General features: G+C 49.9%; 1 protein-coding gene across 2 annotated transcripts in view; it reads right to left on the bottom strand.

The window, feature by feature from the left end:
- The window catches only part of CAMK1G (calcium/calmodulin dependent protein kinase IG), a 30409-nt gene extending 5046 nt beyond the window's left edge, over positions 1-25363 (bottom strand). The window contains exons 1-8 of one of the 2 annotated variants that reach the window (XM_036342387.1): positions 25179-25363; positions 13376-13496; positions 9534-9662; positions 6313-6387; positions 3771-3909; positions 2993-3116; positions 1649-1724; positions 188-300 (exon numbers count right to left, since the gene is read on the bottom strand). In XM_036342387.1, coding sequence (XP_036198280.1) covers positions 188-300; positions 1649-1724; positions 2993-3116; positions 3771-3909; positions 6313-6387; positions 9534-9662; positions 13376-13467 — 748 coding nt within the window. In that variant the 5' untranslated portion in view covers positions 13468-13496; positions 25179-25363. Of the gene's footprint in view, positions 1-187; positions 301-1648; positions 1725-2992; positions 3117-3770; positions 3910-6312; positions 6388-9533; positions 9663-13375; positions 13497-24141; positions 24246-25178 lie in introns of those variants that run through there. The other variant, XM_036342386.1, reaches the window with a different exon arrangement.
- Between the last annotated feature and the right edge of the window lie 408 nt (positions 25364-25771).

Below are 25771 nucleotides of genomic sequence, written 5' to 3'. Positions count from 1 at the left end.
TTAGATGCGCAGAATATATTTGGCTTTTGAACCAGATAAAGATTTCTCCACCCTCCCTGGCAGCCTGTTTTCCGTACGATTCCCCAGGGACTTTCAAGAGCTCGCTGTCATCCTTTGTTAGGCTCTTTTCTCTCGGCAGCCTCTGCCTTGGGCCTGTTATCTTGTCATTCACACCCACGGGCCTTACCTGACTCAGAAATGTCATCCCAGAATGGAGACTCAAACTCATAGTAGCCTTCTTTGATCTTCTCAAAAAGCTTAGACTCAGTTTCTTCGTAGAAAGGAGGATACCCACACAACCTGCAGTGGAATAGGAGGGCCACGCTGCTGCGTCTCCCCGCGGGCCAGCCTCCCACCGGCACACAGGCAGGCAACAAGGGTCCCCCCAGCAGTGTGACCAGGACGGGGGTCTGCCTCTGACTCAGGAACGGTGCAGGTCCCATCAAGTGTTTTTGCAGCAGCCAAAGCTTGGAACAGGCAGCCCTGGAAGGCCCCTTTGGCCATTCTTCCCTCAAACCCTTGCCACCTCTCTCTGAACCTCCCCTGACTCACAGATGATATAAAATATCTTTCTTTTTTTTCCCCCCTCCATTTTTAAAAATCCTCACCCGAGGATATTTTTGCATTGATTCTTAGAGCAGAAGAGACAGGGGAAGACAGAGAGAAACATTGATGTGAGAGAAACACATCAATTGGTTGCCTCCTGCATGAGCCATGGCCAAGGCCCAGGCCTGGGTGGAGCCTGCAACCAAGGTATGTGTCCTTGACTGGAATTGAACCCAGGACCCTTCGGTGCACAGGCTGACTCTCTATCCACTGAGCCAAACCGGCTAGGGCGATATAAAATATCTTTAAGAAGGATGGTAGAATGTTCATCCTTGAGTGTAAGCTTCATGAGGGATTTTAAAGGCTGTTTTGTTTTTTATTAGTATTTAGTACCTAAACCAGTGATTGGCACAGGGCAGGCAGACAGTGAATATTTGTTGCGTGAATGAATGAGAGTCATTATTCATCATAAGCCAAGGAAATAGAGAACTGAATCCACATTAAGTGGTAAATAACTAACAAATAGTAGGTTATTTTTCTAAGAGCAAAGTTCACTACAAGTGAGGAGGGCTGGAGCGGGAGGGGTGGCGAGCAGGTTTGGAAAGGAGAGGCTGGGAATGTGTGGGGAGGAGCAATGACCAGGTTCATCCAGGCCACCGCTTGGCCTTGGGCTGACATCACCAGGAGGAAAATCTTAGATGTGAACATTGTGCCCACGTGGCTTCTGAGCTTCGTTTGGCCTCTCCCCTTTTTACTGCTCATTCCACAGAGCAGGACTCAGCACATGCAGTAAAGGGGGCAGGAAGACGGACTACCAGGTGGCTGAACAGTGCGTTCTTATTGAGCTGTTTTTATTACCTGGTAGACACCAGGGCAGGTGGAGCTGTGTGCACAAGTATGTGTGTGCATATGTATATTTCTGTGCATGTGTGTGCTTGTGTGCGTGTGCATATATGTGTGCACGTGTGTGTGTGTGCACATGTATATGCACATGCTTTGGAGGTGGATGCTACTTGAGGAGCTGAGACAGAGGACAGGAGAAGAGGGGGCGAGCAGGATCTGAGAATTCCCAGGAACTGAGCCAATGACAGCTTCTACTCACAATATGTAAGTGATGACGCCAATGGACCAGCAATCCACAGCTTTGCTGTAGGGTTTCTGGGCCAACACTTCCGGAGCTGCAAACCAAAGGCAGAGTCAAGGCTGGGGCACGACGAGAGGGCTGTGGGTTGGGGGCTGAAGGCCAGGAAGAGGCTTAGAGAAAAAGGATTTATAGTGGCTGCAAACTCCCCTAGGGCAGGGACTGTGTCTTTCCCATCAGACTAATCTTCTTCCATCAACTAGGAGGTCCCCAGGACAGGGCCTATGACTCTGTTCAGACTGAAGATCTCAGGGCTATGTGTCACCCATTGGACTGAGTGCTTTCTGAAGGCAGGTCCTGTGTCTCCCCACTCAGATTGGGGATCCCCAGGGCAGGGGCTATGGAAAAACCTGCATGTTAGGGACTGTCTCACTCTGACTAGATCAGGATCTCCATGAAGGTAGAGACTGAGTCTCCTCTGTCAAGTGAGGAGCTCCCCGAGGGTCGGCTGTACCTGTCCCATCAGTCTGTGGTGCCTTTTGAGGTCTGGGCTTAGTCTGCTTAATCAGATCGTGAGCTCCACGAGGGAATGAGCCATGTCTTCCACTGATTGGGAGCTCTGGGGCATTTATCTGTCGTCTGTATTGATCACAGACACCAGGGCTTTGTGCCCAGTGGGACTAAATATCTAATGGTAAGTACCAACCTCTCTTTTAGGGCGAGTGCCTATTCTCTCCGTTGAGTCAGGATTGCACTTCCCACTTCCTAACCCCAACCCGGTGAGGACCGGCTCAGAGGGAAGGGGCAGGAGTGGGTGCTCTGAGTCTGAGCTTTCCCCCCAGGGATCTCAGGATTGCTCTCACCTGGTATCTTGCCTGCTCTTACTTTTTGGGGGGCTCTGGAAGCCTCCTGCTTAGGCAGGAGGCCCCACTTCTGCCAGTTTCCTAGGGCGTGATTTGGGGGTTCCTTAGATACAAACTCAGCACTATGCCCCCAGGATACCAACAACTGGGAGGCTGAGGTTTCCTTTCAAGTGGGAGAAAAGAAAGGGGGTTAGTGGACAATCCTTCACTGTCTAAAGGTTTCTGAGTTTGTGACTTTGTCTCTCTCCCTTGTATAGCCTGAAAGACAAAGGCAGAAGTTGGGGTAGGCTGTCTTTAAGATGTAGGCTTGGGAGCAGCAGGAGTAGTTTGGAGATCAATGGATTGGCTGGCCCTGAACCTCATAAGTGATTGTTCTACTTGGATCATCCCTGAAATTGAACCCTGACTCCTCACAACTGTGACTCACGTCCCTCTCGGTGAATCACATCTATGTGGTCAAATGTAGCCAATTGGTCATCCTCCCTCCTGTTCCCAGACTCACCAACATAGCCTGGGGTCCCACAGGCAGTGGACATAACACCACTCTGTTCCATCTTGGACAGACCAAAGTCTGTGATCATGATCTTAGAATTCTCTTCAGGGGTGAGGTACAGCAGGTTTTCAGGCTGTGGGTGAGGAGAAATGGCATGTAGTACAGGATGTCAGAATCTGAAACACACATCTCTTCTCCTCCCTGGTATATAATTTCTTAGGAAGCTGCACCCTGGGCCCCTGCCTTCAAGGCCAGACTCATTTCTCCCCCATTCACTCCTGCCTCCTACCCGCACCCTCAACTCCTGTACCCTATCATTCTGTATTTTGCTTATGGCCTTGATTCTGCTTAGCTTTACAGCCTTCTAGGTACTAATCCCTCTCTCCCCTCATTCCCGAGTACCCTGACTGTTTTTTGACGGAATTAACCTTTGGTTAACTATCTCTGACCTCTCCAAAGTTTGGCACATGCCTGGTGCAATGTTGACCCTCAGTAAGTATTTGTTACATTTGAGTACGACCGTGGCTGGGTCCCAGAAACTATGGATTATCTCGGTAGCCAAATAAGGTAAGGACTGGTGAAAGGTGCAGAAAAGGCTGAGGTACAAATTGACAATGATTGCTCATTCATCCAAGATTTGTTCAATGTAAGGGCAGAAAGGCCCTTAGGAGTGAGCCAGTCCAGCCCTCTCCATTTTATAGAGCTCAGACTGCCCATGACCCTAGCACCTTCCTAAGGGATCATTTCTCTGTCCTCCTCCCCCCCAAACGAGGGCCCGCCCTGGCACCTTTAAGTCTCTGTGGACGATGCCATTCTCGTGGAGGTATTTCACGGCTGACAAGACCTGCTGGATCACCAGGCTGGCGTCCTTCTCTGTGTATACACCCCGCTCCAGGATCCGGTCAAAGAGCTCCCCACCGGAAACGCTGTGGGCACAGGGCAAAGGCAGGAATCCAGCTCTTATTTCAGGTCATCTGAATGGGTTTGCTCTGTAATCATGGGGACATAGCTGTGGCGAAACAGACAGGTACCCCTGACTGTGCAAGGAGGACCTGCCACTCCAGTCTCAGAATGCCTCCTTCAGGTGCCTGGAATGATATCGCTAGGGAGTCATTTCTTTGGGCCAACCATTGACCTCTCCCTGGAAACATCCTTTGAAATGTAAAATGCCCCTGGTCAGGGTTTCCCAAGAAGCCAATAATTCCTTTCTGGGAATTATTTCTTATCTGCCTTCTCTTCAGGCCTAGGACACAGGGAAGAAGAAATGATGAAAGAGAGAAGTGAAACTGAAATCAGGCAAAGAGAAGGTGTGCAAATGAGAATTCTGTGCTTATGTCGGGAATTCTTTCCTCATTTTGTCAAATTGGGCCACCTAAAGGTGAAAGTATGGGGTGGAGTTGTAGGGGTAGTTTGAGGCTCACATGGTATATGGCATCTTAGGATTTAGGGGAGTTTTAAGATCAAGTCTGACCCCCATCTCTTGAGTACCATCTAGACCAGCCGTGGGCAAACTATGGCCCGCGGGCTGGATTTGGCCCATTTGAAATGAATAAAACTAAAAAAAAAAAAAAAAAGACCGTACCCTTTTATGTAATGATGTTTACTTTGAATTTATATTAGCTCACACAAACACTCCATCCATGCATGTGTTCTGGCCCTCCGGTCCAGTTTAAGAACCCATTGTGGCCCTCGAGTCAAAAAGTTTGCCCACCCCTGATCTAGACTATTTTTGCCTAGAAGTTTTCTAGTGAGTATTGGACACATCGGTGGCAGAGAACTCACTACCTTTTAAGACAGACGGTCTCATCTTTTGTCACCTCAATATTTCTAGCTCTATGATGAACCGACACCCTATAGTTTCTACTGGCAGATATTAATGCCACCATTGGGTCCATGAGGGCCACACAGAACAAAAACAGCATCCTACCACATGAATCTTTTCAGGTATGTGCACTGGAATACTTTTCTAAGTCCTTCTCTCGGATAAATATCCCAGACTACCTCAACCACGAGTCAGGGGCTCCAATCCCCTTCTACTGCTCATGACATAAGATGTGGCTATGCACCCATGTGAGGACCATGCAGTACTAAAGATGTAGAATTCCTCCAATAAAAATGCACGACATCCTACTCCTTCTGCTTCTGTCCTGACGCTCTGGACTCTGTTATGGGAGCTGGAAGCCCATGAGAGAAAGTTACTTTGTCCACAACTAAGAACTCCTGACTCAGAGTATCCTGGGTCCTGGGGCTGGTGCTCTGGGAGGCTTGGTGGTTCTTCAGTGACTTCTGAATCTTCCCACCCTCATGCCATCCTTAGCCATCTGAATGACTGTGTGATAATCCTGGCTTCACTGAGGTGCCACATGGTCCCTGCTCACTTGTTATGATGCTCTGGGCCCTCCCCCAACCTTACTCCCTTGACTGCTTGCTATTGCTATTCTGTGGGCCTCAGGTGAGCCCAGGGGTTAATAGGCTGCTGAGGCCAGAGTTAGTTCATTAGAGTTTCTGAGGAATTAGCCTGTCAGCCAAAAACATTGCATCCAGTTATGCTGAAATTGCAGTGATGAGTGTGTGTGTGTGAGTGTGCGTGTACTTTATAAGTAGAATGTCTCTGAGCTCAATACTGAGTCTTTGGGAGCACTGACCAACCCTACAGCAGCCACCCTCAGGCAGAACTCTTATTTGGATATGACAGTGATGGGGAGACCTTCCTAATGAGGCAACATTTCAGTCCTACACATGAACGCACTCACAATCACAGCCTGTTTTAACTTTGGGTGACTCCCTTTCGAGCAAGTCTTTCTTTATATTGAATTAAAAATCTATCTACCTGTGGCTTCTACTCCCATAGTAATTTTACCTTGGAGTGATGTTAAAACATTTAATATCCAGTTTGCTCAACATGACTGGTCAAAATGGACGCAAGCCATGGGGCCAGAGAAGGGTTTTGGAGGCCCCAGCTTTGCCAGGCATTACCCCTTCAATTGTAGTGTTGTGGGGAGGTCGAGGGAAGGGACTGGCCAGGAGGGAGGATGGATAGGTTAGGGTCACAGCTACTTGCTGACTGGTAGGAAATATTTTTAACAGCTAGTAAGGCTGTGCTGGTATGTACCAACTCAATAATCAACCCTTGCTTTATCCCCGGATCCATAAAGAACAGGTCCACACCCAGAGGCATACTGATCCTAAAAGGGCTCTTGGCATTCCAGAGCCTCTTGAGCTAATTCTTGACATTTAATCACCATCCTTCCCTCACCACCAACCAGCCTCCTCCAGGCCTCTGAGGTTCCATGGGGCGTCTGGGGGGAAATCAGGTGACCTTTACTTACAGCTGCATGACCAGGTAGTAGTGAGTGGCGCTCTCATAGATGTCTTCCAGGGTCACAATGTTTTCATGCTTGATCCTGGGGAAAGTAAGGTCATGGTGAAAGGCATGTGGGTTAAGGTCATCTAGACAAAGGATGCTGACCCAGCCCAACTAGAGACTCTTATTTCTGTTGGAGACTTTTGATGACAATATTTAGGAAAAGAGGGTCCGTATGAAGCCTTCCTAACACATAGGCCATCACAAAGAAATCCCAGGAAAAAGATTCCCAGAGTGGTGCTCAATCCATATTTTTGAATGGATAATTGATCATCCTGCCTTTAGGGAACAAACATTTCATTTGTTACTTTAAGGATCTATTCCAACTTATTAAAAGAGAAAGTTAATAAGACCTGAGGAAGGGTAAGGGAGCATTGACCACTAGGCTAGTCTACAACATGGGTATCCAGGTCTCTTTCAGAAACATTGCATGAAGAAAGGCTACTACAACAGGAGGGACTTAGGTTAGGGAGGCCTCCTCATGGGTAACCATGGAGAAAGTGTTGCAAACCTTTTGTTCCAGGATATTGTGAGAAGGTAGATGCTCATTTGGGGGTTCATTTCTATGGGATGTCTTAGACCAATGATTCTCAATCAGCGGCTGTTTTGTCCCTCAGAGGACATCTGGCGATAGCTAAAGACATTTATGATGATTATGACTGGTGACGGGAGAGATGTTGCAGGCATTCAGTGGTTAGAAGCAGAAACGCTGCTAAACATCCTCCAATGCACAGGGCAGCCCCAACACAACAAAGAATGATCTGGTCGAAAATGTCAATAGAGCTGAGGTGGGGATATCTTGCCCCGGATGACCTTTGCTGGGATTATTCACAGGTGGGAGCAAGCAGAACAATCATATTATCTAGACTAGAGGCTTGGCTTTCCAATTAGCAATTCAGTGCATGGCTGTCCAGGAAGAAAATTTCTAGGAAGTATGACTCATGGTTGTGCAACACAGGGATTAAGAACTTAGACTCTAAGTCAGTTGGGTCAGAGTTCAGATCTAGCTCAGGTGTTTATTAATTGAGTAACTTTGACTGGCTTATTCAACTCTTCTTAGCCTCACTTTACTCATCTTCAAAGATCTGTCTTATAGGGTTACATAAGTATTAAAAAATGCATGTCAAATGCTTAGCACAGTGCCTGGAGAATAGTAAACACATCTATATATATATAAAAGGCTAATATGCAAAGTGTCCCTACATGAGTTTGACCAGGAGACCGGGAGTTCTATCGCTCTCTATGACCTGTGCTGACCACCAGGGGGTGGCGCGGAATGAAGGGAGGCCCCGATTGGCCTAGGGATCCTACCTGTGCACAATTTTTGTGCACCGGACTTCTAGTACTTAATAATACCTTTCATCTTTTAGACATTTCTAAAAATATAGACTTCTTGCAGCGGTGATCTGATGGATTCAATTATACATACAAGCTGACAAAACTAACATCAATTTGTTGATGATTCATTCACTGAACAAGTATTTATGGTTGTTTATGTATCTATGCTGTTAGGGACTGATGATACAATACAATAATATCAAAGACCACCTTGCTTTCAATGAGTCTAGAGTCCCTCTCTGCTTTAAACAAATATTTTTATTGAATTCAGAGAGAGGAAGAGAGAGAAACATCAATGATGAGAGAGAATCATTGATCGGCTGCCTCCTGCACACCTCCTCCTGGGGATCAAGCCTGCAACCCAGGCATGGGCCCTGACCAAGAATCAAACCCTAACCTCCTGGTTCACGGGTCAATACTCAACCACTGAGCCACACCAGCCTGGCTCTCTCTGATTTAATCTCCCTGAAGCCCAGACCTATAACTCTAACATTCTACCAGATATCTTCATGTAGAGATAAGTGGATACATATATTCATTGTGCTCCAATCAATCTCTTTCTATTTCCTCCAAGCCTAGACGTCCTTTTTGCTTTCTATCCCAAGGATGATGTAACTGTCCACTTAATCACTCAATCTCAGAGTCATTTTTAATACTTTTTTCTTTTATATTCTTACCGGTCAACCCCAACTCAATCACTTCTCTCTCTGAAATGCCTCCTAACCTTGGTCTTCTGGCCATTACATGATCCTGCCACTACTTTGCTTGTATCCTCTTCTCTTGAGAAAGTCGTGTAATTGATCTCCCATCCTCTAGGCTGGCATTCTCCATTCCATGCTTAAGACAGGGTTTCTAAATAGAAATCTGATTATGTGACTTCTTACTTAAAATCACTTGATGACTTTTCTTTGCCCACAGAATAAAGTCAACAGTCTTTATCATGACAGCCAAGACCCTTTATAATCAGTTCCCACTTGCCTATTTGGTTTCATCTCCTGTCCTTTAATAGCTAGTTCAGGGGCTTCCAATACTTACTCTTCTCCAACACCCCTTGCAGCTCCATGATTCTACATTACAGCTTATGTTATTCTCAGTCTGAATTCCCTTTCTGCATTGCCCCTCATGCCTCCATTAAATTCTACTCATCCTTCAAGATTCCTCTTCTTTGAAAATGTACCTAATAATCCTTACTCACAAAAAAAACACAAGCAGGCAAAATGAATCCCTGTCTCCTTCAAACTCTGCCTTCTGCTAGTGTGAGTCACATCTAATGGGAATAGAGTTTGTTATGATACCTCTGTTTCTGCTCAGAAAATGTGAGCTCCTGAGGGTAAGGAATTTTGTTGGCTTCATCCTTGTGGTCCTGATGCCTACTACACTTTCTGCACCCCAAAGGAATCCCACAAGGGTTGTGGCAATAGTCCTGCTGTAAACATTCTGATTTATTAGTGTAGCCTCCATCATGATGCTTAGGGAATTAACCCTACATTAGATTTGGAACAAATTGAGGTTAATTTCCAAGTTTTACACTGCTGCTTTACTGGTCAATTCTTCCGAGGGTTGGCCCTCAATTGATTTTTGTTCCATTGAGATAATTAACCTTTGGTCTATGTGTACAAACCAGCTCTGCTACCTGTTGGTTCACTAGACAATTGGCTGGGAGAAAAAATTCAGCCAAGACAGATTTTTGGCTAAACTTAGCTGGTTAATCAAACTGACCCATTAGCTCAATCAAAGGGAGCAATGCCTTTTGGGAGCAACCCAGCCCCAGAACTTCCTGATGGTACTTTATGAAGGAAATACTGTGACCCCCCCAGTTGTACTCAGCCAACCCTAAGACCCACTCACTTTTTTAGCACGGCGATCTCATTCTCGAGGCTGCTGTCCCGGAATGCCGGTGACTTCTTGATGCACTTCAGGGCGAAGAGCTTCCCAGTCACCCTTTGCTTCACCAGGAAAACTTCCGAAAAAGCTCCTCTGAGTAGAAGACACGGGGAAATAAAAATTAGTACTGGCTGGCTAGAGAGCATTGTTGGAGGCAAAACCGAAGTGTCAATGGGGGAAGGTGTGGCAGGTCAATAGTTTCCATTGTCATTATGGGCACCTGATGAACTGTTGATGGCAGAACCTATCTGACATGCCATTGTGCCCTCTCTTTCATCCACCGCGTGGGAAAGAAAAGATTCTATTGCAGACTCAGGGACTATACGGTGCTATTTCCTGGATCTATAATTTGGGAAGGACTCCCAGAGACTCTGCTTTGCTCTGGAGAGATTTCTTCACTTGGGAAACTCATTAAAGAGAGGTCACTGCAGCCGAGCCGGTATTGCTCAGTGGTTGAGCATTGACCTATGAACCAGTAGGGCCCGGTTCAATTCCTGGTCAGGGCACATGCCTGGGTTGGGGGCTCAATCCCTAGTAAGGGGCCTGCAGAGGCAGCTGATCAATGATTCTCTCTCAACACTGAGATTTCTATCTTTCTCTCTCTAGCTTAGAATCTAGGGTGAGAGACAGACACTTGCAGATAAGCAGGAGGTGTTATGAGATCACCGAAAACAGAGACTTCAGACATGGCCCCTACTATGGTTGGGCTGGCTGCATGCTGCCAGTTCCAGCAGATGCCATTCACCTTGGGGCCACTGTATGCTTTATATAATAATTATTACAACATCCCCCCCTCCCCAGCAGACAGGAGGCTAGAGAAAAGGGTGATTTTTCCTAATGTGTGCAGTGACCATTTGGGATAGCCGAGGAGGACATAATTCATGGCTGTCTGACTTAAGAACACCCTGGCTCAAGTTTAAAGGAATGAATGAGAGTTAGTCCAGTAGGGGAGTGGAGGGAGAGAAACATTTGAAAATGATGTTTCAGCTGGGGGTGGGGAAGAAGCATGAGAAAGAGCATGGAGGTGGGGAGCAGCAGATAGGGGTGAGATGCCACTTTCCTTATTCAGCAAAAGAGAGAGTTGAGAAACGTGGCCTTCACAGCCGTGACTTTGTAGGGTCTACCCTGAGTGCTTCTTTCACCTTTACCTCTACCCACACATGAATGATCGCCCAATTTCAGAGCTGACACCCGCTCTGGGTCCTCTTGTACAATGAGATCAAATTGAGGCCTTCCTGGGGAGTCATTTACATCAAGGTGTGTGTCCGTGGCACCTGTCGTGGCAATCTGAAGTGATGTTATTGCTCTTCTGCCTCAGGCTGCTTTCTACTGTGTGTGTGTGTGTGTGCACGTGCGTTTGTGCGTGTGTGAGTGTGTGTGTGTGAGTGTGTGTGTGTGTTTGTGTGTGTGTGCACGTGCATGCGTGTGTGACAGAGGAGAGGGATTGGGAGACTTAATTGTGCCATCTGTCAGGCTGTCAGATTGGGGAGCAGAGAGCTAGTTTCTAGCAGTCAAGGTTGTTCGGGTCAAGAGGCAAGACAGGCAGCGCCTTCAGAGCCAGGAGTAATGGCTTCAAGCATTCTGGTTTGCATTTCCTGCTCTAGCTCTCCACTCCTGCTGGGAGCCCGGGTGCTGCCAGAGGTGGAGGCAGGGACCAAGGAGAAAAAATGTTTTCCTGGGCAGTGAAAGGAGGCGGCCTGGATCTTGGATGACAGACCTCCTGCTACAGACTAGCTGTGCCCAGGGTCCCTACAGTTGTCCCACGACCCTGGAATTGTGGGTGGTGTCTGGGCAGATTTAGCAAAAGTCTGTTCTCCCTGGTGGGTTGTTGCAGAGGAGCCAAAGACTGGAGAGAAGAGGCCTTTGGCCTGGGATTCTGGTGCATCCCCTATGGGGGAGTCTGCTCTGCTTCCTGCTCCCCTCCCCACAGCGTCTCCCCTGGGTCAGTCATGGGGTCTGCAGCCCAGGCTGCCTGTCCCCCTCCTGAGCACCTAGAGGTGCTTTCCCTTAGCTTCTCCTCAGCCCTAGCTGCTAAGCAATGACTTGACCCTTTCTTGTCCTCCCGGTTGCCCCAAATCAGTGTGGGGGCTGGATCCGTGAGAGCCACTGGAAACACTTAAAATATAGATTCCTGGCTGCTGGGTTTCTGTCTTCCCAAATCGCTGGGTCCAGGAATCTGTATTTTTTTCTTTTCTTTTCAAAAAATTGCGTGGGTTAAAATAATAGCAAATTATTTTTTGAGGGTGGACATGATATTGTGGATATGGAAGAAAATGCCTTTATTCTTAGGAGATGCAGGCAGAAGGATTCGGAAGCGATGTGTGATGATGCTTGCAACCAGTGTACAAGTGTGTGTGTGTGTGTGTGTGTGTGTGTGTGTGTGTGTGTGTAAAAGAAATATAGTGAAGTGTTAACAACTGTTGAACGTAGGAGGGGGGTATGTTGATGTTGAACTGAACGATTATGTCCCCTTTCCTTAAGCATTTTCGCAGTTATCAGTTAGGGTTAAGCTCCAGTGGCTCTGATGTGCCGGGTTTAGAAGCTGCTGTGGCTGGTCTCCCTGCGTGCCACGTGGCAGCGTGTCTGTCTTCTGATAGTCCTACCGCCCAAGCCTGGGCAGACGGTGAGTAAGCTCTGTCCACCCAGGCATCCTTCTCCCTCCTTCTCTTGTTTTTTGGGCTGCTCAGCAAACCGTTCCAGATTCACTCACGAGTCTTGTTCCTCTCTCTTCTGCCAAAAGTCCCCTCTCCAGCCACCCCCGTCTTGGCAAAGGCCCTTGATGGAGGGCCCATGCTTTGATGACCGGCACCGCCGCTGAGACCCTTCTGTGTGCACAGAGCCCAGCCCTGGCCTGGGCGGGAGGGCCAGAGGCCTGCTCTCAGGACCCAGCCAGCTCCTCTGTGTCTACGGTGAGTGTGGCCAGCCCTCGCTGCCCGAGGTCACTGCCTCCTAGCCAAGGCAGAGGGAGCTAAACTTAGGCCAGGCTGGCCAAAGGCAGGGCTTGCTTACATGGACAGCGCACTCACTGCCCCTCACTGCCCCAGGTCCCGGGGCCAATTAGCCTAGACTAATTAGCTGACCAGCTGGGGTTCTGAGGCGATGGGGCTGGTGGCCCAGAGGTGCTCCCAGCCTGGGCCAAGCGGAGCGTCAGCTGCAGCCGAGCTGGCTCTGCTCCACCAGCCGTGTAATCATTGTCAAGGGGCAGAGGCATAGACACCCCAGGGGCTGGCAGGAGTGTGGGCTGCAGCGTGACTTTATTTTCCCAACACAGCACTTAGCCAGGGAGCAGAGACGATGGCGGGGTGCGGAGCTGATCCAGGTGTGTGAACCCATCCGCGCTTAGCCTGCAAAGCACGTTTTCTTCCATCTCCAGCAGACAGTGGGGTTGCCCTTTCACTGCTGGGGAGATGAAGAAGCTGGGTGAGGAGGCCCAGGGAGGTGCTAGGGTCACTGAACCCCCAGAAGTGCTCCAGAAAGTCTCTTTCCTCGGACCAGGATGAGGACCCAAGGGCTGTGGCAGCTATGGACATAGACAGGGTCCCTGGGAGCAGGGCAGGAGACAGAAGCTGGGGAGGGGCCTTTTCCCTGGGGGCTCCAGTGTACGAAACTGCCCTCTGTATTATCCCAAGGGACCTTCCCTCCTCTCCGCCACAGGCCCCTACTCCACCTCCCTCGGTCCCTTGGAGCTGCTGAGATGATGTGCTGATTGATCATTCCCTGCTGGCCTGGAACTACTCCTTCCCAGGCCCCCCCCCCCCCCCAGGAGGTGCCCCAGCCACTCCCTTGTGCCCCAGCCCTGCACTCACGATCCCAGCACCTCCATGAAGATGAAGGTTTTCCGGATGTTGGTCGTCTGTTTCTTCCAGGAGCTGCAGTCATCTTCTTCCTTCCGACCCATCGCCTCCAGAGTTGAAGCTTCCGGGGATGCTTTGTTTGAGGAGGGAAAGAAAGGGTCAGCTCAGCTAGTTTCTCAAATAAAATGGGAGAAGTTGTAAAAAGAATTTATATTGTTATTGACTTCAGAGAGGAATGGCGAGGGAGATAGAAACATCAAGGATGAGAGAGAATCATAGATCGGCTGCCTCCTGTTCATCCGCCCCCCCACCCCACCTCCATTGGGGAAGAAGCCCACCACCTGGGCATATGCCCTGACCTGGAATCAAACTGTGACCTCCTGGTTCAACCCCTGAGCCATGCTGGCTGGGCTCTGAGTGTCTACTCTAGTCTGTGGTGGGAACTCTTATTTTGTGTATACGCCTAGATGAACTTGGCTTTATCTACCTGGGCTGAGCTAAGGCATTTCCTGTGTTACCAGATGATCCCCAAGGTGTTTATTCACATTGCTGAGTCAGCCCAACTTCCTTTTCTATTATCCCAACTCTGCTACCTCCCCTAACCCCCAACCATTCCCATTCCCACATCCACAACCCTTCCCATTCCCACATCCCCAACCATTCCCATTCCCACATCCACAACCCTTCCTATTCCTACCTGTTATGGGTGAAACACATGGATGCTCGATGAATGAGCACTGTGTTCCCTCTGCAACTCCCACAATATCTCGCACAGTGCTGGGAAATAGCTATTCATTAGAATCTGAACTGAATGAGGTCCTAACTTTAATATCAGAGTTCTGGAGTTACCATAGGCATTCAACGTTTGACACCTATGCCGCGTCAGGGGCTGGCTACGTCCTGATGGAAAACACAGCTTCCCTGGGGCTGGCAGGCTTGAGATGGGCAACGAGCAAGTGAACTAACGTGTGCACAGTGTGGGAAAACCACGGAAGAACAAACCCCGGGCTTGCCATAGAGACCAACAGAGCAGGTCTTCTTTAGAGCAAGGTCAAGGGAGGCCTCTCTGAGCAGGTCGTATTTCAGGTGAGATCAGAAGTTTGTGAAGGCCGAAACCGATTTGGCTCAGTGGATAGAGCGTCGGCCTGCGGACTGAAGGGTCCCAGGTTCAATTCCGGTCAAGGGCATGTACCTTGGTTGCAGGCACATCCCCAGTTGGAGATGTGCAGGAGGCAGCTGATCACTGTTTCTCTCTCATCGATGTTTCTAACTCTCTATCTCTCTCCCTTCCTCTCTGTAAAAAATCAATAAAATATATATATATATATATATATAAAGAAGTTTGTGAAGAAGCCAGTCAAACACAGAGTGTGGGAAGGGGCGTTTTGATAGAAGGACTGGAATGTGAAAGTCCTCAGGGGGGAAAGAGCCCCAAGGACTGAAGAGACATGTAGCTGGAGCAGTCTGAACTCTGCATGGCATGGCGCAGTGGTGGGCAGGGAGAGGTGGGCATAGGGCAGACCTTAGAAGGCCTTACAGATTTCATTAGATATTGGAATTTCTTCTTAGTGAGACTGGGAGATATTGAAGGGTTTTTACCAGGAGAGCTAAATTAGACCGCTGAGGTTTTGAAGAGCTCACTCTAGCTGCTCTATGGAGAATGGAGTGGAGGGGCAGGGATTGGCCCATGGAGAATAGGCACGGGCAGAAACCTACGAGAGAGATGAGAGTGGCTGGGACCATGGTGGTAGGGAAGTGGGTGGACCTGGGATATATTCCGGGGGTCCAGTTTTCTACGATACCAGGTGATGTGTCTATGGTGGGGTAAGAGGAGTCTAGACTGACTCTTATGCTTCTGGTAGGAACATTCTGGGATGATGGTACCCTTTCTGAGGTCATAATTACTAGAGAGAGTCATGTTCTTGGGGTGTGATTGGGGGAGCGGGGTCGGGACTCTGTTCCTTTGGGTGCTCTGCCCTAGCTAGCCTAGTACAGCTGCACGAAGGGGTCCTGAGTTTCTGTGGGTGGTGGGTGAGATACATTTCTGCCAGCACCCTTCTCCCACAAACTTCTTGGGCCTGACAGAGAAAGAGGAAAGTATGTCTAGTGGCCGTGTGTCTCAGGCAATGTCTCCCCTTCCTCAATAAAAAAAATGCCAGTAAAATCCATGGGGTCTTCTAATAACTGTAGAAGAAAGATAAAGTTTGTGCCTACACAGTTTAGCATTAGATAAAGAGCATAGGTTTGGAGGTCAACCTGAGTTTAAATCCTATCTCCACTAGTTACTAGTTAAATTGCCTTCAGCAGGTTAATGACCTTGTTGAGACCATTAATTCATCTGTAAAATGGGGACAACACTCCTTCTGGTTATGGTGAAGAATACATCAAATGGTGTACATAGAGACTTAGCATATTGTCTCACCTGTATTAAACAGTTGTAACAGAGATATTACGTGGGGGATATTAAGTTGATGGTTTTTCATTCCTGGTCAGCCCCATCTGGAGGACTTATGCCATAAAATAGGTTCTATAGCATAGAAGGAAACCCCTTGTGCCATTAGACATAACTGTGAGGCTTAGACCCTGGGAATAAGAAGATTGTGACACAAGTGAGGTCCTTGCCAGAGAGGACAAGGCATGGAAAGACTGCTACTTTGGGCCCGAGTGGATCCTGGGAAGGAGATGGGGAGACAGTGGGTGTAGTTGTCAGAAGCACACATCTTTGCTAACATCCAACCAGGAACAGATGGGTGGGCTTCCCAGGGCCCCACTGGTGGGAGACCGTAAGCCTAGGGGCAACTCTGGCTGCAGCCACATCTGAGAGGTCAGAACATACTTATGGGGCAGACCTAGAGGGAGAAGCTGAGCAAGACGGAGTCGCATGATCTGCAGAAGTAGCCCAGGGCCAGCTTGTACCACCTCATGACAGCTGACTGTGCATGTCTGTTCTCCGCCCCATGCTTAGTAGCCTCGTGTTGTTAGCCATCCTGGGAGTATTTGCACCATGGAAACAGGCAAATGCTACAATCAGGGTTTTCCCCGACTCTTCCCCTCACCCTCCAAGAACCAGATGTTAAGCATTTATCAAAACACAAAGAAGCAAACAAACAAAACATTTATCAGCTCCCCTCTGCCCATGGCCCTGGTGAGGGGATATATTGCTGCTAAAGGGGATGTCACCTGGGGTCTGGATGAAGAGACTGACTATAATCAGGGAGTCTCAGGTGACAGCATTGGCTGGGATCAGGGCCTTCAGGGGAGGGTGTCAGCATGACATTCCATGGGCCAGAGGAGACCAGTCACACCTCAGAAGCCACTAGTCAGCTTCTGACGAGATCCCAGACAGCTGGGATTCGAGGTCCCTGGCAAGTCGGATGCCCCCCTCTCCCAAACTAAAACTAGATTGAGTGCCAAATAACGGAAATGCCACCTTGAACTAGAACAGGGGGAGGAAAGGCCATCCAAGGCTGTGTTTTCCTGAGAGACACTTTATAAAGGACTACATGAGACTCTTTATTAAATCTGAGATGTTATAATGGACAAGTTCAAATGTGAAGTTTCCTATTTCCTTTTTGCTGCCTGGCGAGGTAGGATTTTTTTTTCTTTAAAATATATTCTTATTGATTTCAGAGAGGAAGAGAGAGGGAAAGAGAGAGACAGAAACATCAACGATGAGAGAGAATCATTGATCGGCTGCCTCCTGCATGCCCCACACTGGGGACCGAACCCGAACCTGGGCATGTGCCCTGACCAGAATCAAACTGTGACCTCCTGGTTCATAGGTTGATGTTCAAGCACTGAGCCACACCGGCTGGGCATAAGATTTTATAAGAAATAAAGAATCTATAATTTCTTTGCACATTTAATATAGTGTGTAAATTTGCCACCTGGCTATATAAGTATGAAAAAACACATTTGAAACAGCCAAGTGTAGATCTGGTGGCTCGTGCTGGCAACTTTGGGCTCATTTATTGATTTGCTCCTTTTGGCTTGTGGCAGCCCAGAGGGACCACAGCACTGGCCAGGGGAGGCCTCACCCTGGACTTTGAGGGCAGTCCGCAAGGTGGAGACAAAGGGACCCTGATTGGCAGAGACTACTTTGAGGGAGATGAAATATTACAAGAGGGCTATCTTTAGCCAGATATGATTCTGTAGATTCTTAGCCCCAGATCTAGCAGCTTCCACTTATCAGAGCGGTTGGCATCTGGGCTTGGGCCAAACGCTTCCTACCGTGTAGACATACTGTAGCTGAGAAGTCTGGAAACATGTGGGAACATAGGGTGGGCGTTAAAAGGAACCGGATCAACAGGGCCAGTGTGTGTGTGTCTCTTTCTCTGTCTCTTTCCCCTTCCAAAGAACAGGGCTGCAGACAGACAGTTTTTCCAGGTAGGGAGCCAATCAAAAGCCTTCTTTCCACTTGAGGCCTTCAGGTGGGCGGCCGTCACTCCCCCTGGTGAGTCCCCCATGGAATGACTGCCTGCTTGCTCTCCAGGAGGCATCACCACCTCATTAGCAGATCGGTATGGTACTCGCTGTTCCTTCTTTCCCATCTCTTTTAAATAGCTTCTTAAAACATAGTATGCTTAGCCTAAGTTAGGCTATAAAGCAAACATCTTTCCCGCCCACCCCTCCTCCCATACACTCAATGCTAACAATTTAGAGCTACATGAAAAAGTCCGGGCCAGACCTGAACCCCTGCTTCATTCCCACCCCTGCTTAGCCGCAGAGAAACCTCAAGGCCTTTCAGAGGGAAATAAAACAAATTCTGAAAAGGTCGAAGCTCCACTATTGCTCTCATTTGTTTCCAAAGTGCTCCCCACCTCTCTGTTTCTGCCATAATTTCTATTGGGCTCCGAAGCTCCACAACAGCCACTGGAGGCTTCTCTGAGATTTAGAGCTGATTTCCCCGTGCAGCTCAGGAGACGCGGACGCTGACATTCGGGGCTGGTTTGGGCCCCTCACTCCCCAACAGGGTCAGACCCTTCAGAATGTTCTGCAGAATGGTCCTGGCAAAGGAAATGACCTCATTACATGGGACCATCTTTGGGTTGTGGAGGTAACACCCCTTCATTCGACATGCATTTATGGAGTACCTTCTGTATACCCCCTGGACTAAATATAGACATTTTTTATGACATGAGGTTACCCTGGAAAGTACTTAGAATCAAGTTGAAAAGACCAAGAAGAGGCATATAAATAAATGCCTAAGAACACAGACCAGTGGATGGGAGTTGGCAAATGAATGAGCACGTTGGGTCAGGGCCAAAATGGTTCAGAGATTGACTGTAGCTAACTGCTTACATGTGGGTTTCCCTCACCAGCATGCGAGCGCTTAAAGGGCAGGGGCCATGCATTCCTCATCTTGGAATCTCTAGGGCCTGGTACTGAGACTGGGACATACTAAGGGTCTGGCCCATATTTGTTACAGGAGTGAGTGAGGGGGGCTTGATCAGGGGTCGCTTTGCATAGGAATTAGACTTCAGATGGGTGTTGAAGGGGGGGGAGATGTAGTCTTAATATTGTTCTAGTGAGGAAAGGCAGCAGGGAGCCCTGCATCCTGGGAAGGGCAGGCGGTGGGACCTCCTCTCTAAGCTCTCGCCGTGAGACCCTGCCTAAGGCATAGCAGCAGAGAGGGCAGAATCGACTTGCCTTCTTTGCCATCATCATCACTTCTGGGACAGACAGCTGGGCTCTAGGTCCAGTTCTTGGTCAGCAGAACCCCCTGGGTCACTTGAAGAGGCCCACCCCCCTGACCGTTCTATCTAGAGTCATCTCCCCCGCCCCCCCCCCCCCCAAGTTCCTCTATAGTGTCAGCCTGAGCCGGTCTTCTGTAACACGTCTGGCAATAGGAAATTCTCCTGTTTGTTTGTTTGAGCTCATAGCCTCACTAGAAATCAACTCCATACGGACAAAGACCTGGTCCATTTCCCTGTCTCCCTTGGGCCTAGCTCAGCGCCTGGCTCCAGCTACTTAGTACTCAGTCGTATATTTTGGATGGTCTTCTTGATTTCTGGGGGGAAGATTTCACAGCTGGGAGGAGACTCCAGAGGGAAAAGTTCTTCCTGAAGGGCAGGGCACACAATCTTGGGGGTGGACACTGCCTCTGAGCAGGCCTTTCTGAGCTTCTGGGAACAGGCTGTGCCATCCAGCCCGGCTATGTATGAGGTGCTGGTGAGAGATCTTGGGCTGGGAGCCCAGGAGGCAGGCGTCCTTCACACGCGTTTTCCGTGGGTCGCCCCTGCCCTTCTCTCCTTCCCAGGCTCCCAGATAGAACTGTAAGGCAGATAAGCTTATCTTTGGTGGCTGCCTCATTGTCATCACCATCCTCTGAAGGTACCAGGCCACCTGTGGCCCCACATAGCCCTGGAGCCTCTCTGTGGACCCTCACGCCTGCCTGCCTTGCTCCATGTAACCTCCTTATCAAAAGTTTCCTATTTTGAGTCACAGCCACTTAGGACTCTGCTTATTAAATCAATCGGCTGAGTTCATTGCTTATGAGTATCACCCCTCCGGACAAGATATCCCAGAGTCTTGGGGGCATCCGGTTTTAATCCAGAGGCATTCAATTTAATTCAACTCAGTGCAATGTGTTACCAGATCCACAGTCCAGTTCCCAGACTGGACACAACACACTAAGAGATGGGGACAAGGAAGGAGAGGATCTTTGAGCAGCACCTCCGCAGCCCTCCACCCACAGGTCATGGCGCTCAGCTCCACCTACAGGAAGAGGCAGCCTGCCTTCCCCGGTGCTCTCCCGGGGGCATGGTGAGCAGGCCTCGGAGCCTTCCTGAGGGACCATATGGCCCTTTCACTCACCTCAGAGGAGTCAGGCCACCCTAAGACTGCCTTGTGTTTCCATGGTTTTCCATTTCTTTGGATCATGACTCAGAAAGGCCTGCAGGTCTTGAGGGGGAGGTTATCAGTTGGATCATCTGTCATAAGAATGTGCTGTCGGCCCTGGCTGGCGTGGCTCCGTAATCAGAGTGTCGGCCCACACACGGTCTGTGTGGGTTCAGCTCCCGGTCAAGGGCACATGCCTGGATTGCAGGTTCGATCCCGGCCCTGGTCCAGGCGTGTGGGGGAGCCAACCAATCTATGTGTCTCTCTCACATTAATGTTTCTCTCTTTCTCTGTTTCTCTCTCCCCCTCCCACCCCTCCCCTCCATCTAAAAATCAATGGAAAAAAATATCTTCTGGTAAGGATTAACAAAAATGAAACAAAACAAAGAATGTGCTGTCTGCCTCCAGGCTGGGGCACTCTGGTTATAAAGGGCCTGCAAGCCTAAAGCTGGGCTGTTTTCTTGCCCAGGCCCCACCATTTCCTGGACTTGAGCCCATACTAGACTTTCCATCATACTCTGGATTGAGAGGCACTAGACCAGTGATGGCGAACCTTTTGAGCTCGGCGTGTCAGCATTTTGAAAAACCCTAACTTAACTCTGGTGCTGTGTCACATATAGAAATTTTTTGATATTTGCAACCATAGTAAAACAAAGACATATTTTTGATATTTATTTTATATATTTAAATGCCATTTAACAAAGAAAAATCAACCAAAAAAATGAGTTCGCGTGTCACCTCTGACACGCGTGTCATAGGTTCGCCATCACTGCACTAGACAGAACTCAAGTTCCGACTGCAGTCTTGACTTGGCACCGAGGAGCTGTGCAGCCCCAGGCAGATCACTGTACATCTCTGGGCTTCCACCGCTCCTCTTGGTGAAACGAGATAGGAGTAGATTAAGTTTCCCTGAAGTTTGCTTTTTAGAATATTATTAGTCCCAGGAGATTCTGAGCAAAGTGGATGTTCTGCCTCTTCAGCAGGTGTCTTTAATGATGCACATTAGCTTATTAAAGAGGTTCTGGGGACTATTAAAGATACTTGCTTTATGCCATTTAACCTGGCACCCCCCAAATTTACTAGGCTGCGAAAGTCTTTCCTTTTGCAATACCTACTAGCCTCCAGGGGAATTTAGAATTGTTCAGAGCTGACTTTGGAAAATGGGGACTAGGCCATCTCTACTGCTCCGTGATCCTCCGTTTGTTTGAGCAGTATGTGGATTTTCCAGTAGCCTGCTGTCATCCCTCAAAGACCTGTCCCCTCACCGAGTCACAGGCACGTGGCTAGGTGTGTGTGAGCTGTCAGCACCTGCTTCCCATTCATGGGCTGCCACTCCAGTGGCTGGTCAGCTGGCCAGAGCTCAGATCCCAGACCCTACAGCCTCCTGAGGCCTTCTGGCTGGACAGCACTTCACAGCAGCACGGACTCCATCCCCAGCCCTCCCACGAACCCTGCCATCTCAAAGGCCAACTCTGCTTGCCAGTTTCTGTTTGCAAAATCACTGAGGAAGGACCTTTCTCAATTGCCTCCTGCAGTTTATTTCAGGCTCAAACCCACATTTAAGTGTAACCAGATTCCTTCCGCTGCGGTGACAAGCCAGAATCCATGGTTGCTTAAGGTGCACTGTGTGCCTCGCATCTAGAAAGCGAGGAACATTTCCCAGGCTTCACTGAGTGACACATAGGAGTCACTGGAGAGAGCAGGGGGTGCTACTTATTATTATAAGGAAGGGAGAGGGAGGGGGAGAGAGAGAGAGAGAGAGAGAGAGAGAGAGAGAGAGAGAGAGAGAGAGAGAGATGTGAGAGTAAGACATTGATCGGCTGCCTCCTGCATGACCCCCACTGGGGATTGAGCCTGAAACCTGGACATGTGCCCTGATTGGGAATCAAACTGGCAACCCCTTGGTCTCCAGGATGATGCCCAACCAACTGAGTCACAATGACCGGGGTAGCTACTTGTTCTTAATGTGCTTCTCACCACAGCGGGTCTCCGTGTCCTCGTCTGCAGAAGGGAATAAGGACCTCTGTCTATTTCTTGGCTTTCCTATGATGTGCAGTCCATCAGCGGGCTTGAAAGCACCCGCACCCTCTCACGGGCTAGGCCGTGGGCTCACACCACAGGCACACGGAGAGAGAGAGGGAAACAAATAAAAATTTAAATAGGGGCGAGCGAGGACAGGAGCTGAGAATGCTATTCCCTCAGCTGGTCTTGGCTCCCACATGCCTCTCACAGCGTGAGCAGCATCTCTTCTCACTGCGATTCCGAAGTGTTTCAAGCTATATACATTCTCATACACCACGGCCCTGAAATGCAAACCGACTACTTCATCTGGTACTCAACCAAGAAAACAGCGATCTGTTGCAACACTGTAGGAAACACTGCTGGTGTTGGAATTTCTTTTTCATGGGCAATATGCTCATCTCCACCCCGGCCCCTTTCTAAGGAGTTTTCAAGGGTAGTAGTTTTGCCTGTGTCTGCCACACACTGCCTTTGAGCTTAACTCCCATGCAAGAGGCGCCTCCTTTGAACAGCCGTGGGGCTATTGACTGTACACCGCCCCAGCCAGGCCTTCTCCTGCACCTTCCGCCTTCTGGAAGGTGAGAGAAGGGACCTCCCCCTGGGGAAGGGGCGCAGAGGCAGCACAGGCTGAGCTCACATCTGCTGGGGCAAGAAGCTCTGTGTTACCAGCCTTCCCTCCGAGGACACCGGTTTGACAATCATCACAGCCCCGCTGGCCCCACGGACTTGCGTTCCTTTTGGCAGCCGCCCAGCCCCAGCCCTAGCCCCTGACATTGACCGTGCAGGCAGGCGCGCCTGCAGTTGTAGTGCCGCACGCAGCCGCTCCACCTCTCTCATTCATCCTGCAGCTCATTCACTCCGGGCTCGGGCAGGCTGCGGCGGGGCCCCAGCCCTCGCAGGCACTCCGTGTGGCAATTTATTTATGGCCATGTGCGTGCGTGCGTGGGAGAGAGGGGCCGAGGGAGGCGCTCTCCTCTTAGAGAGGGATTCTTGTCAGTCCCACCCACAACTGCTCCAGTCCTGCCCGTGGATCGCCTGGGTGGGGCACTGCGCTAGGCACTTCAGCATTATCTCCTTGAATGCACAGGGCAGCCTTGCAAGGTAGGTGTCATTAACCCCATAGCTGGAATCCTGATGGGTAGACATGTTCAGCAAAATGCCCCAAGTCAAGCAGATGGTAAATAACAGTCCGTCAGAGGCAACAGCAACTGCCTAGTCCCCCTACCACCCAACCTGTTGCCTCTTTCCTGGTGGTGACTGTTGGGTCTCACACCACCCTCATTCTTAGGATGCTTGCTTGCACTCCCAAACCTGACCGGCTCTCCCCGCCCCACCCCCACCCTCCCACCCCACAGGGCTTGGATGATCTGGGAAAGGCTGCATCCCCAGAAAACTCAGAGTTCTTAGCACTGAGGCTGGGGCCTGAGGCATCTACTGTGGAGCCAGTGTCTGATCTGGCCCAAACCTGGTCTCTAACCTGAAGCTTCTTCCCCAAAGTTTTGCCCCCTTTCCTAAAGAGTGCCCCCCCTCCTCTCCCCCCTCCCCACCCTCCTCCCCCACACCTAGCTATCTGCAGCATCATGGAAAGGTCACTGATTATATCAGAAGATCTAGGCTCAAATGCTACTCTCATCAAGCTTTGCAACCCAGGCAAACCGCTTAACCTCTCTGAGTCTCAGTGATCTCCTCTATAAAAGGAGAAATCATACTTCCTTCACCAGCCCGCTGGACTCGCCCTAAAGATAATTAAGAAAGCACACCATCCACCGTGAAGTGGGGTCCCACACCCGGTATTACTAAGCTCTCTGTGTGAGGGCCTGTTGGGTCTCCTCTTTGGCCCTGGTTAAGCTTGGGTCAGTAGCCCTGCCGGGGCCAGGCTCTGTCTCCAGCCTCTGGTCTGGGAAAGATCATCTCCTTACCCAAGACGGAACCTGCTTGACCCTCTGGACTCTCCTCAGCGATTTTTCTCATCATCAATTTATCTGGCTCCAGAGCAAGCAGCCGGCCAGCCATGCACGGCAGCCAGACCAGCGCGAGCCCTGGCAGCGCCTCCCTCCGGGAGCCTCAGGGTTAAGGTTTGTGCGTCAAAGTTACGTGCAGCGAAGGGGCCACAGCGGGGATGGGGGTGGTGGGGGTGAATCCAGACCTCCTTTTAGCATCTTTACCTGAGGACTGAACTGGGGAAGTTTAAAGACAGGAGGGAGGTGGGTGCACCCACCCCCACCCCCACCCGGGGGGAAGGTGAAGGAGAGCAATTCCTCACGCCAGCCCGCCAGCCCGCCCCGGGTGGCTGAGTTCTACATCCTATGCCTCCAAGGACACGAGCTGGAGCCAGTCCCTGGACCCTGCCAGGGGGGCCGAGGCTGGCTTCCCTTCCTTGGCTTTGCAGAGCCACAGGCTGTTCACAAACCTCCTTTTAACCCACTGGTTGCTCTAATCCTCACCGAAACCCAGACAGGTAGGCAGACTGGGCATTGCCCGGCTTGACAGCTGGGGTCAGAGAGGTTAAGAGATGAAGGCTGTGCAGGAGGTAGGGGTGCCGCATGCTGGGGGTCCCGACACCCTGCAGATGGACTGCCCCCCCCCCCAGGCACAGAGCCCTGAGGGTTGCCCCCCGGAATGCAGCCTGCAGCAGGCATTGAGGAGAGGAGGGGCATAGACAGACACGGGGCTCCCCTTTTCCTGCCCAGAGTGCAAAAGGTTCTCCCACTCCAGGCTGCCCTGAAGTGGTGTCCAGAGGCCCCCCGACCGGGGTCCCACCCAGATCTCATTCAGACCTCTTTTCCAAGGCAGCCACAACTTACCCACAGGAATCAGGCAACACTGGACCTGAGGCTGAAATCAACGCCCAAGTTGCTCACGGAAGTGGCTCTTCAAACCCACCCTCTAGGAGCCACCTGCCCCCCACTAAGCAAGGAACCTCCTAAGATCAAGAAAAGAAGCAGGCTCCTCTTACCCAGGGACTCAGAAAGAAGTCGTGCTCCTGGTGCTCCCACTCCAGCTCCTACAGGTCTGTGAGGATTAGCTGCTCCAGCCCGTTAACAATAAGCCGAATTAAAGGGGAGGAATGCAGGGGTTTTCTTTCCCAGGACCGTAACCAGGCAGCCTTAAAGGGGAGGAAAAGTAGCTAGGTGGCTTCTATCTCTCCTTCCTTTCCCCTGTTCTCCCTCCCTCTGAGCAGCATTTAGTCTGGTCCAGAAAAATGCTTTTGCAAAGAGGCTCTTTTATTCTCTCTCTCTCTCTCTCTCTCTCTCTCTCTCTCTCTCTTTCTCCCTGCACATGCCTGTGTAATTGTGTTTGCATTGATGACTGTGATGGAAAGAGAGAGAGGAAAAATAAAAGCATCATCAGAACATCAGATTAGAGATTTCCGTTGCCATGGATGGGGTGACAACAGAAAATCCAAGAAGCTTTCTAGGTCTGCCTGCCTCAGTTTCCCTCTTAACCACTCAGCTGCTGGGGTGTGTTGTCTAAAAACATCTACCTGAGCAGAAGGGCTTCGACATTGGCTGAAATGTAGAGACACGAACTCTCAGTATTTGTCTGGCT

This window comes from Myotis myotis, unplaced genomic scaffold, assembly GCF_014108235.1.
Source record: "Myotis myotis isolate mMyoMyo1 unplaced genomic scaffold, mMyoMyo1.p scaffold_m19_p_18, whole genome shotgun sequence".
In the NCBI taxonomy this organism is placed as follows: domain Eukaryota; kingdom Metazoa; phylum Chordata; class Mammalia; order Chiroptera; family Vespertilionidae; genus Myotis; species Myotis myotis.
Note: the sequence above shows the minus strand (reverse complement) of the source record. Positions and strands in the feature narration are given on the sequence as shown.